The sequence below is a fragment of the Marmota monax genome, unplaced genomic scaffold, assembly GCF_021218885.2.
Source record: "Marmota monax isolate L192 unplaced genomic scaffold, Marmota_monax_Labrador192_F-V1.1 WCK01_AAM20220418_F8-fsc00096, whole genome shotgun sequence".
In the NCBI taxonomy this organism is placed as follows: domain Eukaryota; kingdom Metazoa; phylum Chordata; class Mammalia; order Rodentia; family Sciuridae; genus Marmota; species Marmota monax.
Genome location: NW_026695236.1, coordinates 626,263 through 641,880, shown reverse-complemented (window position 1 = coordinate 641,880; position 15,618 = coordinate 626,263). Strand labels below are relative to the sequence as shown.

General features: G+C 35.4%; 1 protein-coding gene and 1 pseudogene across 1 annotated transcript; both read left to right on the top strand.

Annotated features, from left to right (window-relative positions):
* Window positions 1-844: 844 nt before the first annotated feature.
* LOC124089367 (tripartite motif-containing protein 64-like) lies at window positions 845-4,126 on the top strand. The gene is made up of 4 exons (XM_046439369.1): window positions 845-1,255; window positions 2,133-2,228; window positions 2,879-3,109; window positions 4,103-4,126. Exons 1-4 carry the CDS (start codon window positions 845-847, stop codon window positions 4,124-4,126), a joined length of 762 nt encoding a protein of 253 aa, XP_046295325.1.
* Window positions 4,127-4,249: 123 nt separating this feature from the next.
* Window positions 4,250-6,366, top strand: LOC124089366 (putative tripartite motif-containing protein 64B; annotated as a pseudogene).
* The last annotated feature ends 9,252 nt before the right edge of the window (window positions 6,367-15,618 follow it).

Here is a 15,618-nt window from a genome sequence, read left to right as displayed (position 1 = left end):
TTGGTAATAAGGATTGATCACAGAGTTGCTGTACAACTGATTTACATCTGCAACCCTTTATTTTTTATTCATTTTTTTTTATTCTGAGACAGTATGTTAATAAATTGGTGAGGTTGGCCTCACAATTTTAATCCTCCTGCCTCAGCCTCCAAAATAGCTGGAATAAGAGGTCCTCATCGATTCACCCCACTTTCATTTTATTTTTTGAAAGATATTGTTTTATTGTGGCTAGAACCATAAATTCGCCCATTTGTAGTTTTAGGAATTGTAAGTTGATCAACAGTGATTAAGTCAAGCAATCTTCAAATGAATTAAACTTAATTTTAATTGTCTTTAGAAAAGTACATCTATGGGTTGAGAGGTGGAGAGCATAGACATATGTCATGAAGACTAACTGTCTTTATATTATAGTCATTGAATCAGAGAGAGAGAGAAGAGAGAGAGAGAGAGAGAGAGAGAGAGAGAGAGAGAGAGAGAGAGAGAGATTTTAGATGGGTACCCAGAGCAAACACCTAATGTAAGTAAGTCTGAAATTATCCTAAACTTTCTTTGTCCCAATATTAAACTTGCCCAAATTAATGAGAAAGTAGCTTTTTTAAAAATCAAGATCGTGCTCATCTTATTATGTCATTTGTGTCATAGAACAAACTCAGCCTGTCTATATTTTTTATATCTAGGTTTTTTATTGCAGGAAGTTAATAGAAAGATATTGCATGACTCAACTAAAAAAGCAGTGACCAAAGCCCTTTTATAGTTGTAATTTTCTCATCAAGACAGAAGGATAACACTCTCTTGTCTCCCACTTTCCTCTCGCTCCACCATCTATATTTTTGGTTACAGAAACATGGATTCTCATGCCTTGCAAGACTTCCAAAGTGCACTCACATGCTCCATTTGCATGAATTACTTCTTAGAACCTGTCACCATAGACTGTGGACACACCTTTTGCCAACCCTGCCTCTACCTCTGCTGGGAGGAAGCCCAAACACCCAGGTGCTGCCCTGAGTGCAGAAAAATAGCAGAGAAGACAGACTACAGGACCAACACTGCCCTCAAGAAGCTGGCCTCTCTCACCAGACAGGCCAGACCTCGCTCTGTAAGCAGCTCTGGGGAGCAGCTCTGCAGGAGAAACGGGGAGACAAAGGGGCTCTTCTGCAAGGTGGACAAGAGCCTGCTCTCTGCACCCTGCTCTGAATTACCCAAACACACAGTTCATAGCTACAGCCCAGTGTCATGCACGGAGGAGGAGAATAGGGTGAGTGATGGCCATGAAGTATCCTCCACAGAGTGGGGTCCAGATCAGAGAGAAACATGAAGACTCATGATAACGAGGCAGATGAAAATGCAGATGGTAGAGGTGGTGATGTTTCAGTGTACATCACAAGATGTAAAAGTGTTGTTTAAATATTGATCAATTTGACACTATCATTATAAATAAGTTAAATGCTCATGAAGGAAATTTCCTCTAGAAATATTGTCCAAATAACAGGGTATGGTGGCTATGCCACTAATTCTAGCTATTCAGCAAACTGAGGCAGGAGGATCCCATGTTTGAGGCCAACCTGGGCAACTTAGCAAGACACTATCCTTTTCTTTTTTAATAGTTTTTTAGTTGTAGATGTACACAATACTTTTATTTTATTTTTATGTGGTGCTGAGGATCGAACCCAGTGCCTTCTACGTGCATGGTGGGCACTCTACCAGTGAACTACAACCCCAAGCTCTTCTTTTGTTTTTTTTAAGGGGCTGGAGTATAGCTCAGAGGTAAATTCTTGCCTACCATATATGAAACTTTGGGTTCAATCTCCAGTACAGAAAAATAAATAGACAAGTAAATATATTGTGCAAGAAATATGGGCTTCTTTCACTGAAGGCTGGACCCTTTAATGGTGAGGCCATGTAAAAACTGCTTTATCAAAAAATGGAATGTATTATCTATAGACTCTTTTCAAAAACTTTTTTTTTTGCTTTTAATATCTCAAGTACTAAAATCAATTTAGACTAATTTGTAAAAACCTGACTTTTTAAACTCAAAATGACTGCTCTCCCAAACACTGCTTGATTCCAGTACACAAAAGATGAAACCTATAAGATTGTCTTTCCTATCACTAACGCCTATGGTTATTTTTCAGGAAAAAAATGTAAAGGAAATGGATCATTTATGGCAAATGACTCAGGAGATGCAAGATAATCTAAATGAAGAAATTAGCAAATCTCAATCATTTGTGGTAAGTATAAAAAAGTTTTCTTTATTTTTGTGCAGATAAAAATGAAGCTATCAGCTAAATTTGAGATAACATTGAAGGATACTGTTTTCTTCTCAGACAATGCAGTGATATCTGGTAATATTACAAATGTACTGGCCAACACAAGCTAATTTGATGAATACTAGTATATGGGGTGAATGAGGCATAACTGGTATTCCTCGTCCAACTTTGGTGGTTTGGGTAAATCTTCTCAGACACTGAGGATAACACATTACTGAATTGACTTAATTCTGGAGGAGAGGAGTGAAATAGATTTTCACTTATGGGCAAAGTGAAGTATTTTTTAAATTCACAATACAGTGTGTATATAAATGTTTTAAAATATGTAGAAGAATCAGACAAAGAAGATTGAGGTAAAGAGAAAATAATTCAATAAGAACACTGAAGTGGCATCATAGGGAGATAGCCTGGGACTACTTAGAGATCTTGATTTAAACAGGAGAGAGGTAAGAAAGATAGAAAGTACAGTCAATAGTATTAGTAAATATTTAGGAGCATTTTCAGGTGTGAGATGAAAAGTATATGAAGTACTTGCTTGATGCTAAGATAATAATATTCGAAGTTTTACATTTTCTTTTGAAAGTAATCTTTTAAAATAAATATCTCTTCAGTACTATGTGGCCTTAAGGAAGAACATGATTCAAATTCGGTATCAAATGATGCATCAATTGCTCCTGGAGGAGGAACGATTTCAACTGGAAACAATAGAAAGAGAAGCACAGGAGATTGTGCAGCAACTCAGAGACAGTGAAATCAGAATGGCTCAACAGAGGGAAAGGCTGAAAGAAATGTACAGGGACCTGACTGAGATGTGCCACAGGCCTGACATGGAGTTGCTCCAGGTGACCAGGGAGGGTTCATTCTGAGAGACAGGAATCCTTGTCTGGGCAATGTTGCCTGCAAAGCCCACTGTGTTCAGCTGAGTGACAGGAGCTCCTTTATAACCACCATTGTCCAATCATTTTTTTTTTTCATTACATCCTGGTAATCTTGAGAGAGTATAAGTCTTTGAGAAGGTCAGTGAGACAAAATTTGTGCATCATTGAGACTAGTATACACAAAGAGAAGTTATCCCAAAACTCAGTAATCATAGGAAAGTTAATTTTGTTGAGGAAATATTCAGTTTATGTTTCCCAACTCCATCATCACCCTCTGTTCTCCTGCACAAAAGCAGATGAAGCTTTGCCCCTCTCCTAGACAAGATGTACAGACTTCACTATTTTTCAAATAGTTCACTGTTTAGTTGTAATTGTCAGAGGGGGTCAGATCTCTCTGGGAATAAGACTGGGAGATGAGTGACACAGGAACCTAGGTCCTGTTGCATCCCTGCACAGACCTTTTCTAAGCCCTATCCTCTCAGTGCACCCCAAGGCTGTCTTCCATGTTTAGTGTGGGCTTTGGTATTAACAGAGCCCCACATGATTTCTCAGAGAAAAATGAGAAAAAATATTCATACACACACACACACACATACAAACACACACACACATACACACACACACCAAAGTACCAAAGAGGATGCAGAAGGACAGTGTTCATATTATTAATATTACCTCTTTATTTTTTTATTTTAGGACTTAGGAGACATATTTAAAAGGTAAATTTTATAGAATCATCTCTGGTTTATGAGAAAGTTGTTTTTTTCTTATAGAAGAGAAATTATATACTTTCAGTTATTAACACCTTTGTGGATATTTAATATTTTGTTTGAAAAAGAGGCTCTGAAGTAATATGTTCCTTGGTTTCAAAATGTCCTTATGTGACTGAATTCAATTATACCTATGAATGATTTAATGTTTTAGGCTTTGTTTACCCATTCTTTCTATTCTCTACAGCCTAGTCCCAATAAACTTTACTAAGATGATTTTTATATGATATCCCAAAAAATGATCGGATTCTAGTGAGGTAGAAGGCTTACAAGATAGTAAAGAGTAATTTTCCCAGAATGGGAAAGGGAGGGGGTTTCATTACCGTGAGTAACAATGACCAGATCCTGTTTCATCATGGCATACTCCAGGTGTGGGCAGAACTCAGAGGAGAAGGGCTGCCTGAGAACCCTCAGGATCAGTGATACCAGGCTGTATTAGATCCCCTCCATGGGCAGAGATAATCAAAGCCACTGGTTCAAGGAATCAATGACTACATTGGTGATCTCTGAGTACCAAAGTCCCAAAGGTTGAACATTCTGCTTTTTGTAAGATATGCAGGATCTTTGCATTTCCCAAGGTTGATTCAGGAATAGAGGAAGGGAATGACACTCAGTATTATTTAAGTTGGATAATGTTTGAGAAGAATAAAGAGGTTGGATTTTAGTACATTAAATTTAGAAAAAAGTATCATACAATCCCGAGAATGTTGAATAAAATGTATAGCCAATTCACCAAAATGGGAGGTTTCTAACATATCTTGGGTTAAAAATGGTATCTTTGTAATGATATTTTAGTTAACCTTTGGTTTAAAAGTGTAAGTCATGTCATTCTTCCAAGGATTGAGTTGGTGCAGATGCAGAAGCCCCAGCCAGTGAACCCTGAGCTGTCTTCATCGCACATCACTGGAATCCTTGACATGATGAACAAGTTCAGAGGTAAGAGTGAGCCCAATGCCAGTCATGTTCAATTTTTTAATAGGTTCCTGAAATAAGATGCTTCCCATTTTTAATTTTCTGACATAAACATTTATATCTTATTTCCCTTTCTAGTCATAATACAATGATCAAGACCGCATTTGTTAACTTACAGCTCATATACATATTTCAGTTCTGATACAGACAGTACAAGGGAAGGCTATTATTGGTGTTTTGTGGTTATTAAACAATAAAATGCTTCCTTCTTAGAGAAGCAACCAATATTTTATGTTATTTCAGTTTATTCTAATTTTAAAGATTTTAATATGATATTGGTGTCTTTAAAATATGTTCTATATTCCAAGTGTATTTATGATAAGTAACGGGCAAATAATAATTAATATTTAAAAACTAAAAGTGTTGATAAACAAAAAAATGACTAAATTTGCTATAAATATAACAATTTTAATACCATCAGATGGATTTCAGAACAACCAAAAAGTGAGTGATCTGTGAACATGACCCAGCCATTTTAGTGCCCCATTAGAGAAGAGGTCTAGATATCAGAAGGATGAAATCCAAGTTTGATTGAATGAATGGTCTCAGCAGATAATTTAGGTCAGAGATTCTTTTCAGTAAAGGGTGCAGATGTTGCTTTCCATCAAATTATTTGATGTTTGATAATGAAGTAGGCACAATCATAGCAAAGTTATGTCTGTTTATTAATGGTATTAAAAACAACTCAAGAAGAGATTTCTACTAAAGAAAAAAGAGTTTTGGTTGTGACCTGAAATAAACCATCCAAAAGTAGATATTAAATCACCCCTTCACACAGTACATGATACATTCAGGCTTTTTTGTTTTTCATATAATTTAATGATTTCTGAGTGCTAAAGAGAACATAGGAACCATTCTCCATACACATGAGTGAGTCTGAATTCTCTCTTCTCTCTACCTTTTCTTAGAAGAGGAGAAAATAAAGAGATTGATTAGGTATGCAATCTTTGTCCAAGACATGCAAATGCCATTTACTGATCTGATTTTTGTTTTTCTGTGCAGTGAATAATGGGACTATTCAAGGATGGGCCAATCACTATATGATCCTTTCTGATGAAGTTATAAATAGGATATTTGGAGATAATGGTGCAATTGAAGATCCTCAAACACTGGAGAATTCTGTTATATGGGGTGTTGAGGACTTTACCTCTGGTACACTATTGGGAGGTGGATGTGGGGAACACCTCCAACTGGATTCTGGGTGTCTGTAATGATTTTATAACAAGCGACAGTTTTGATTGTGAGAAAGCATTTCTCCTATTTTCCTTAAAGAAGAACAACCACTGTAGTCTCTCCACCAACTCCCCACCCTTAACTCATTGTGTACAAAGGCCTGAGGATCGGGTTGGGGTGTTTCTTGATTATGAGAATGCAAAAATGAGCTTCTATGATGTTGACCAAGGTTTCCTCATATACAGTTTCTTTCCTTCCTCCTTCAAATCCCCTGTGACTCCTTTTATTTTCTTTGGTTCTCCATAAAATTGAGGTTTTCCTGGGCATGGTGTCACATGCCTTTAATCATAGCTACACAGGAAGCTGAGACAGGAGGACCACAAGCTTTGAGGCCAGAGTGGGCATTTTAAAGTGATTTAAAAAGGGGGGAGTGGGGAAGGATGTAGACCAGTAGTAGAGCACTTGCCTAGCAGGGGTGAGGTTTGGGGTTCCACGATACTGAAAAAAGAAAAAAAAATTAAAAAGGAAGAAAATAAAAAAGAAAGAAAATGAGAATTTATTGGAAAATATCCATGTCTAAAGAAAATGTTCTTGGGACTCTCTCATGTCATGTTACAAGTCTACACATGATGTCTGTGGGTCCTTTTTAACTTAAGGAAGTATAATCATTTTATCATCATAAATTGTGACAACCACATTGAATTCATAAATTTGTTTACTAAATTTTATTTTAATAAAATGTTGCAAAACCACCACGATGTGCTTTGAGTTTATTTTTCAGTCCGTTAAAAGAAATTCAATGCCTATTAACATTAACTCCCCATTCATTCCCACTTCCCACTACCTGGAATTCTCTTAACTCTTTAGGTTTTTATGGATTTGTGTATTCCAGACAGTTAAAGAAAATAGAATTAAAAGTGTTGTTCTTTGTATCTTCTATCATTTAGTATAAAACTTTCAAGAATCATCAGCATTGCAAACTAAGTGTTTAATTTACATTTTTGATCAAAACTGTGGCAGAGGATGAAATGATTCATAAATTAGCTTTCTAAAGAACAGAAAGCAGCTAAAGCTGCTAGATTTCTCTCAAGTATGACCTATTTGGGTAGATCCTGGTATCTGACAGATTATTATTTCGGTAAGTCCTAGTCATTCATCACATCTAAGCTCAAAGCCTTTTCATTGAAGGCATCCCTGCTTCCATATACCAGGGTAGTTCCTCTTACTCCACACTCCAAGCATACTATAGCATCTCCTAATCTTCAGCAAACTCTGATCAAATTGGTATTTACTTATTACTACTAGACTCTAAATTCCAAGATCAGAAGGGTCATATTTGTCATATTTATTACAATATTTTCATTACCTAAAATGCAATGCTTAGAAGATAATACATGATACAAATGGAGTGAAAGATTGAATTAATGAACCAATAAAAGTTAGTATCAACAAATGCTATTATAGCATTAGAATGCTTCCAAAAATGCAGCTAACAAGGGCCAAAAATTCTAATAAGTAATGTTAATGAAAGACAATAGATTGATTTCCAGATTCATAATCTTCTATGGGCTGTATCTGAAAGTCTATGAAAGGGCCATGTGTTTAAAGGTTCCTTCCTGAGATGAGCTGTTGATTCACTAGTTATACAACCTTGGTGGTATGCAATTTAAAAAAGGATTCCCCAGCGGGGTGGCCCAGCATAGTGAGTAGACCCTTTGGGACTGAATTGCAGAAGACTTAGAAGTGTTGATGAGATGTGGATTGTTGTCTTGGCCGTGAGTCAGATCCCTGAGCTCTCCTCACCTAAGCACATCTGTTCACTTTCTTACAAATCTACATCTAATGAAGGAATGTGCCAGTTCAAAGTGATTGTAATTGCTTAAAAAGGAGAAGGCAACCACACATCACCTTTGCTTTTTTTCTGTCCCCTCTTGCTTCCCCTTGGCCAAGTGACTGCCCTGGGCCAAACTCAGAGAATAGAGGGAAAAATAAAAGCACAGGTAAGACTGAGAAGAAATCTGAGATGCTTTTCCAAGAGGACCACTAGAAGAGGCTCAGGTCATCCACATGTGGGGCAAGAGGGTGATGTCTAGGAATGTGTTTGGAGGGTTAGATTGAAAATGATAAGTGTGGGCTAAGGAGAAAATGAATTTGCTCACACACCTTACAGTGGGTGGAATCTGGCACTACTGGGATAACAAAGCCTTCAGCCTTCAGTAGACTTCCCAGAGGAACCTGAAATCTTATGGCACATATAGTGCTTGCCTTCAGAGTGTCCTGAAATTGGCTACCTTATAGACCTTGCTCAGCGTGTGGAGATTTTTATGCTAACTTGTGGACCACAGACATCCCTTTCGTGATTGCATTTGAGGACCAGAAACATAAGGATAAGAATATGGATATGAATGTAGCCATATGCCCAAAGGAGACTGGTTGTGGAACTCGAAACTCAACAGGAATTTTGAAATACTAGCCTTGGCAGTTGCAGAAACCGAACGCTAGGGGGCCCATGCTTACCTTGACTTTAGAAATGCTGATCTCATTTTTAGCCTTTTTCTATCACATATGTTCAGCATTCTCTTTTTAACAGATCAGAAAATATATGTGAACTGTATGATTTTTCAAAGTCACACACATGGAAGCTACACTTTGAGTGATTTATAACCGCATGAAAAAAATAGTGTCAATGATGTAATTTTGTAATGACTTAGAAAACAGTAGGGGATGCCAATGAAAACATAATCTCCCATTTATAATCGAAAGAGCTGCAGATGAGAAATATAATATAATAAAGAAATATAATAAAGAAAATGTCATGTTTCCAATACATCAAACTATTACTTCTTTTGAGGAGGCACTCTATTATATGGGAAAATTATATATATAATCATATATATATATATATATATATATATATATATATATATATATGACTAGGGATGTGGCTCAGTGATAAAATATCCCTGGGTTCAATCCCTGCTACCAAAAAAAAAAAAGGAAACAAAAGAGAAAAAAGCAGTCATCCAACATGCACCTTATGAAACTTATATTCTGTTGTTCTCCCAAGAACTGTTCAGAGATGAATACTATATGAAAAAATAAACCTTTATATAATTAAAAATTATGTTTAATTTTGGTAATTTGTGTGTGTGTGTGTGTGTGTGTGTGTGATATTTTATTGGGAATATGGGCCTACTGTTTTTTACTTGATTTTTGTCATCAATTCTTCCACTAAAATAAGCCTTGGGTGAAATAATTAGGCCTCATGATCATGTTGAAAACTTATGAGAACTTTTATTGTTGTTGTTGTTGTTGTTATCATTATTTAGTGGTGGTGGGAATGAATTCAACAAGTTTCACCAGAACCCAGAGCTCCCTAGATTTAGTACTCTACCAATGAGTCCCCCCTCAGTATTTCCTGTGCAACTTTAAGAGATTCATTCATGCTTTGAGAGTGATGCTTGCCTACAATCCCTAGCAGCTTGAAGATGGAGGCAGGAGGATTGCAATTTCAAAGCTAGATTTCACAATTTAGCTAGGTTCTAAGCAACTTTGGAAGATCGAATCTCAAAAATTATAAGGGACTGGGGATGTGGCTCAGTGGTAAAGTACCCCTGGGTTCAATCCTTGTTGTACAGAAAGAAAGAAAGAAAAGAAAGAAAGAACGAACTTTCATCCTACATGCACCTAATGAAATTTATATTCTGTTGTTCTCCCAAGAACTGTTCAGAGATGGATACGATATTACAAAATAAACCTTCATATAATTAAAAACAAACCATGTTTGATTTTGTTAACTTTATCGAGAATCCATCAATTTTAGATGTCTTGGCTTGTTTTAGGTCTTGTCTTCCAATTCATAAATTATTTTTTGATGATGCTAAGGGAAAAAAAAATAACTGCTAAGTTTTTTTTTTGTTTTTTTGGGATTTTTTTGAGAGTAAGGACATGCAATATTTTCAAATAAATATCTCTGCAGGACTATGTAGCTCTAAGGAAGAACGTGACCGAAGCTCAATATCAGATAATGCTTCATTCTCTTTGAGTAAGAGCAATTTCAACTGGTGACACTGGACAGAGAAACAAAGGAAAGTTTCCAACAACTCAAGGACAGTGAAATCAGAATGACCCAAAAGAGGGAAAGGCTGAAGATAATAAAGAGAGAGTTGAATGAGATGTGACACAAGCCCAAAATAGCATTGCTCAAGGTGAGGAGAGAGGGTCCATCATCAGAGATAGGAACGCTTGTTTGGACAATGTTGCTTGCAAAGACCACTATGCTCAGCTGAAGGACATGTGCTCCTTCACACCCAACCCTACATTGGGTCAATCACTTGTTTCTGTGTATTCTGGTAATCCTGGGAAATATTGGGCGTTTTAGCAGCTAATGCAGGACAAAAGAATTTTCTCTGTGCCCAGCAGACTATTCATAGAGAAAATTCTGACTAATGTAAGATTAACTTCCTTGGGTTAATTGTCAAATTATATTAACTAATTTATCACCTTCTGTTGTCTCACTGGAAATCGATTTCTGAAGACACTTAGGATTTTTCCATGCCTAGGCAAAGTTGCAGAATCTGTTACCCAATTCCATGCTTTCTGCTTTTATGTGTTTCCCTGTTTGGTTTTAATTACTGTTAGTTTTGTCAGACCTCACCTTGAGAATAAGACTTTAAGAAGAGTAACAGGAAAACTGGGTCCTACGGCCTCAGTGCACAGCCTCTTTCTGAGATCCCTCCTTCTCAGTGCACACCAAGGATGTCTCTCATGGGTTAGTTTAGGTTTTCTTATCAACAAAAATTCTAATTACCACTTACAAGGACATTTAAAAAAATTATTAAAACAAACAAGTAATACTAAAAAAAGCAGAAGAACAGAATTCTCATGATTAACTTATTTTTTTTCTTGCAAGAATTGGAAAGCATATTGTAAAGGTGTTTTTACACCACAATCTCTGATTTCTGAAAACTTTGTTTTCTTGTTGATGATGAATATAGGTTTTAAATTATTATCATAATTCTCTGGATATTTAACAATTTGTCTGATAATAGAATTTGGAGTAATAGGCTATTTGATTCAGAAATTTCCTCCTTATGTGGGTGAATTTAAATACATTTATTCATTCTGGGCTTTGTTTCACCCACTTGCACCTTCTTCTCCAGCCCCACCTAAACAGTCATAATAAATAGATTTGTTCCAAGGCATGCCAGAGAGCCCATATTTTTGTGACGTAGAATATGAAAACAAACCATACCCCCAAGAAAAAAGGAAAGAAGAACATTCCCTAAGGATGGGAAGTGGGAAGGGGGGCTTCAGCACCATGTTAACAATGTCCAGATCCTGTTCTACCACCGCACACCCTAGGTATAGGCAGAACTCAGAGTGGAAGGGTTGCCCAAGAACCCTCAGGATCACGGATACAATGCTATACTAGATCCCCTCCATGGGCTGAGATGATTAAAGTCTCTGATCTAAGGAACATTCCCCTTTAGTAACCAATGACTATGTCATTGTTGACTTCTGTGGACTGAAGTCCCAAAGGCTCAACTTTATGCTTTCATTAAGATACCCAAGATCCTTGTATTCCCCAAGGTCCATTGAGGAATACAGGGAGGGAATGACAATCAGTTATTTTATAAGTTGGATAATGTCAGAGGAGAATGAGAATATTAGATTTTGATATAAATTAAATTTAGAAAAACCATAACATTTCTTACATTACCAGGAGTCTAGGATAAAATGTATAACATATTAATCACAGATGAGAAAATTTGTAATTTTTACAGAACTGAGTTTTTGAAAATGCAAATGCCTCAACCAGTGAAACAGGAGCTCACTTCAGGGCACATCAGTGGAATCCTGGACATACTGAGTAGCTTCAGAGTAAGAAACAGACCTCTGGCAGTCAGGTCTTAATTTTTTTAATGGTTTCCTGAAATTAGACATTCCTCTTTTTAATTAAATTGTTAAATTATCTATACATATGTGTAAATATTCATATTTTTTTTATTTATTCTAATTTGTTATATATGACAGCAGAATGCATTTCATATTACACATATACAGCCCTCTTCATTTCAAAGCACTAGAAAAACTAGAATATCAGGAACGTATCTCAACATTGCAAAAGCTGTCTACACTAAGCCCCAGGCCAACATCATTCTAAATGAAGAGAAAATTAAAGTGTTTCTTCTAAAAATGGGAACAAGACAGGGATGTCATCTTTCACCACTTCTATTTAACATAGTTCTTGAAACTGTAGCCAGAGCAATTAGACAGACAAAAGAAATTAAAGAGATATGGATAGGAAAAGAAGAACTCAACAACCACTGTTTGCTGAAGGCATGATTCTATACATACAGAAGACAAAAAAAAAAAAAAAACAACAACAACAACAAAAAAAACTTCTGGAACTAATAAATGGATTCATCAAAGTATCAGGATAAAAAATCAACACCCATAAATCAAAGGCATTTTTGTACATCAATGAGAAATTCTTTGAAAGAGAAACTAGGGAAACCACCCCATTTACACTAGCCTCCAAAAAAAAATAGAAAAAGAAAAAAAAACCCTTAGGAATTAAAGAGGACCTTAGAAGATGGAAATATTTTTTGTTCATGGTGAGAGATAGAGGATTAATTTCATTTTCTTGCATAAACATTTCCAGTTTTCCCAGCACCATTTGTTGAAGAGGCTATCTTTTCTCCAATCCATGTTTTTGGCACCTATTTATAATATAAGATAATTGTAAATTTGTGGTTTAGTCTCTGTGTTCTCTATTCTGTACCATTGGTCTACCAGTTGGTTTTGGTGCCAATAACATGCTGTTTTTGTTACTATTTCTCTGTAGCATAGTTTAAGGTCTGGTATAGTGGTGCCACCTGCTTCACTCTTCCTGCTAAGAATTGCTTTAGCTACTCTGGGTCTCCTATTTTTTGTGATAAATTTCATGATTACACTTTCTATTTCTATGAGGAAGGTCATTGGGATTTTGATGGAAACTGCATTAAATATGTATAGTGCTTTTGGAAGTATGGTCATTTTGATGTTAATTCTGCCTATCCCATAGCAGAATAGATCCTTCCATCTTCTAAGGTATTCTATGACTTCTTTTATAGGGTTCTGTAATTTTCATTATATAAATCTTTCACCTCTTTCATTAAGTTGATTCCCAAGTGGTTTTTTTTTTTTTTTTTTTTTTTTTTTTTGTGTGTGTGTGTGTGTGTGTTTTGAGGCTATTTTAAATTGGGTAGTTTTCCTCAGTTCCCTTTCTGAGGATTTGTCACTGATATACAGAAATGTCTTTGATTTATGGGTGTAGATTTTATACTCTGCTACTTTATGATTATTATCTTTAAGTTTATTGATGTGAAAAATTAAATTTAGTTGAACCAAACTTGCATCCCTGGGATGAATCCCACTTGATCATGGTGCACAATATTTTTGATATATTTTTGTATTTGATTTTTCAGAATTTTATTGAGAATTTTTGCATCTATGTTCATAAGATATATTGGTCTGAAGTGTTCCTTTTTTCTGATCTTTGCTTGGTTTTGGAATAAGGGTGATATTGATCTCTTAGAATGAGTTTGGAAGTGGTCCCTATTTTTCTATTTCCCGAAATAAATTGAAGAGTGATGGTATTAGTTTTTCTTTAAAGGTCTTGTAGAACTAGTCTGTGTATCCATCAGGTCTTGGGCTTTTCTTGGTTGGTAGATTTTGATGGTATCTTTTATTTCATTACTTGAAATTGATCTGTTCAAATTGTATATATCATCCTGATTCAATTTGGGAAAATTATATGACTCTACAAGTTTGTTGATGCCTTCAATATTTTCTATTTTATTGGAGTACAGGTTTTCAAAATAATTTTTAATTATCTTCTGTATTTCTGTAGTGTCTGTGTGATATTTCCTTTTTCATCATGTATGTTAGTAATTTGAATTTTTCTCTCTCCTTCTCTTCATTAGCATGGCTAAGGTCTTTCAATTTTATTTATTTTTCCTAATAACTAACTTTTTGTTCTATCATTTTTTTAGCTTTTTCTTTTATTTTAATTTCATTGATTTCAGCTCTGATTTTAATTTTTCATGTCTTCTACTGTTTTTGGTGTTGATTTTTCTTTTTTTAGAGCTTGGAGATATAATATTAAGTCATTTATTTGTTGATTTTTTTTCTTCTTTTAAAGAATGAACTTTATGCAATAAACATTCCTCTTAGAACTGCTTTCATAGTGTCCCAGATATTTTCATATGTTGTATCTGTGTTCTCATTCACCTCTATAATTTTTCAATCTCCTCCTTGATGTCTTCTGCAGCCCATTATTCATTCAGTAGCATATTATTTAGTCTCCAAGTATTGGAGTGGATTTTATTTCTTATTTTATCATCAATTTCTAATTTTATTCCATTATGATCTGACAGAATGCAGGGTAGTATCTCTACTTTTTATATTTTGCTAAGAGTTGCATTGTGGAATAGTATATGGTCTATTTTTAGAGAAGGATCCATGTGCTACTGAGAAGAAAGTGTGTTCTCTCATTGAAGGATGAAATATTCTATATATGTCAGGTAAGTCTAAATTATTGATTTTGTTATTGAGTTCTATAGTTTCTTGGTTCAGCTTTTGTTTCAAAGATATATCTAGTGATAAAAGAGGTGTGTTAATGTCACCCAAAATTATTGTTTTTGGTCTTTTTGACTCTTAAACTTTTGAGGAGTTTGTTTGTTTAATGAACGTAGATGCTCCATTGTTTGGAGCATATATATTTTTAATTGTTAAGACTCGTTGGTGTATTGTTCCCTTGAGCAGTATGTAGTGTCCTTCTTTATCCTTTTTTATTGACTTTAGTTTGAAGCCTTCTTTATTTGATATAAGGATGGAAACCCCTGCTTGCTTCCATTGTCCATCTGAGTGGTATGATTTTTTTCCAACTCTAAACTTTCTTATGTGATAAGTCTCTTGGAGGCAGCATATTGTTGGGTTCTTTTTTATCATCTTTTGATACCATCTGCAAGTCTATGTCTTTTGATTGGTGAGTTTAGGCCATTTATATTCAGGGTTATTATTGAGACATGATTTGTATTCCCAGCCATTTTTGTTTAGTTTTGGTATTTAACTTGACTTGGTTTCTCCTCTGATTAGATTTTCCTTTAGTGAAATACCTCCCTCTGCTGATATTCCTTATTGTTTTTTAGTTCCTCTTTGTAGAATATTATGCTGAAGATGTTCTGTGGTGTGGGCTTTCTAGTTGTAAATTCTTTTAAATTTGTTTATCATGGAAGATTTTTGTTTCATCATGCAATATAAAGCTTAATTTTTCTGGATATAAGATTCTTGGTTGGCATCCTTTTTCTTTAGAGCTTGGTATTTGTTGTTCCATGACTCCTGGCTTTGAGGATCTGGGTTGAAAAATCTGCAGAGATACTAATTGGTCTCCCCCCTATATGTGATCTGACTCCTATCTCTTGTGGATTTTATGATTCTACCCTTATTCTGTATGCTAGACATTTTCATTATAATGTGCCTTGGTGTGAATCTGTTGTGATTTTATACATT

Excerpts from the sequence above, each read along its gene's own strand:
- LOC124089367 (XM_046439369.1), top strand. The coding sequence starts at position 845 with ATGGATTCTCATGCCTTGCAAGACTTCCAAAGTGCACTCACATGCTCC. Across the intron at positions 1,256-2,132 it reads GCACGGAGGAGGAGAATAGG|GAAAAAAATGTAAAGGAAAT; the intron begins GTGAGTGATGGC and ends GTTATTTTTCAG. Across the intron at positions 2,229-2,878 it reads GCAAATCTCAATCATTTGTG|TACTATGTGGCCTTAAGGAA; the intron begins GTAAGTATAAAA and ends ATATCTCTTCAG.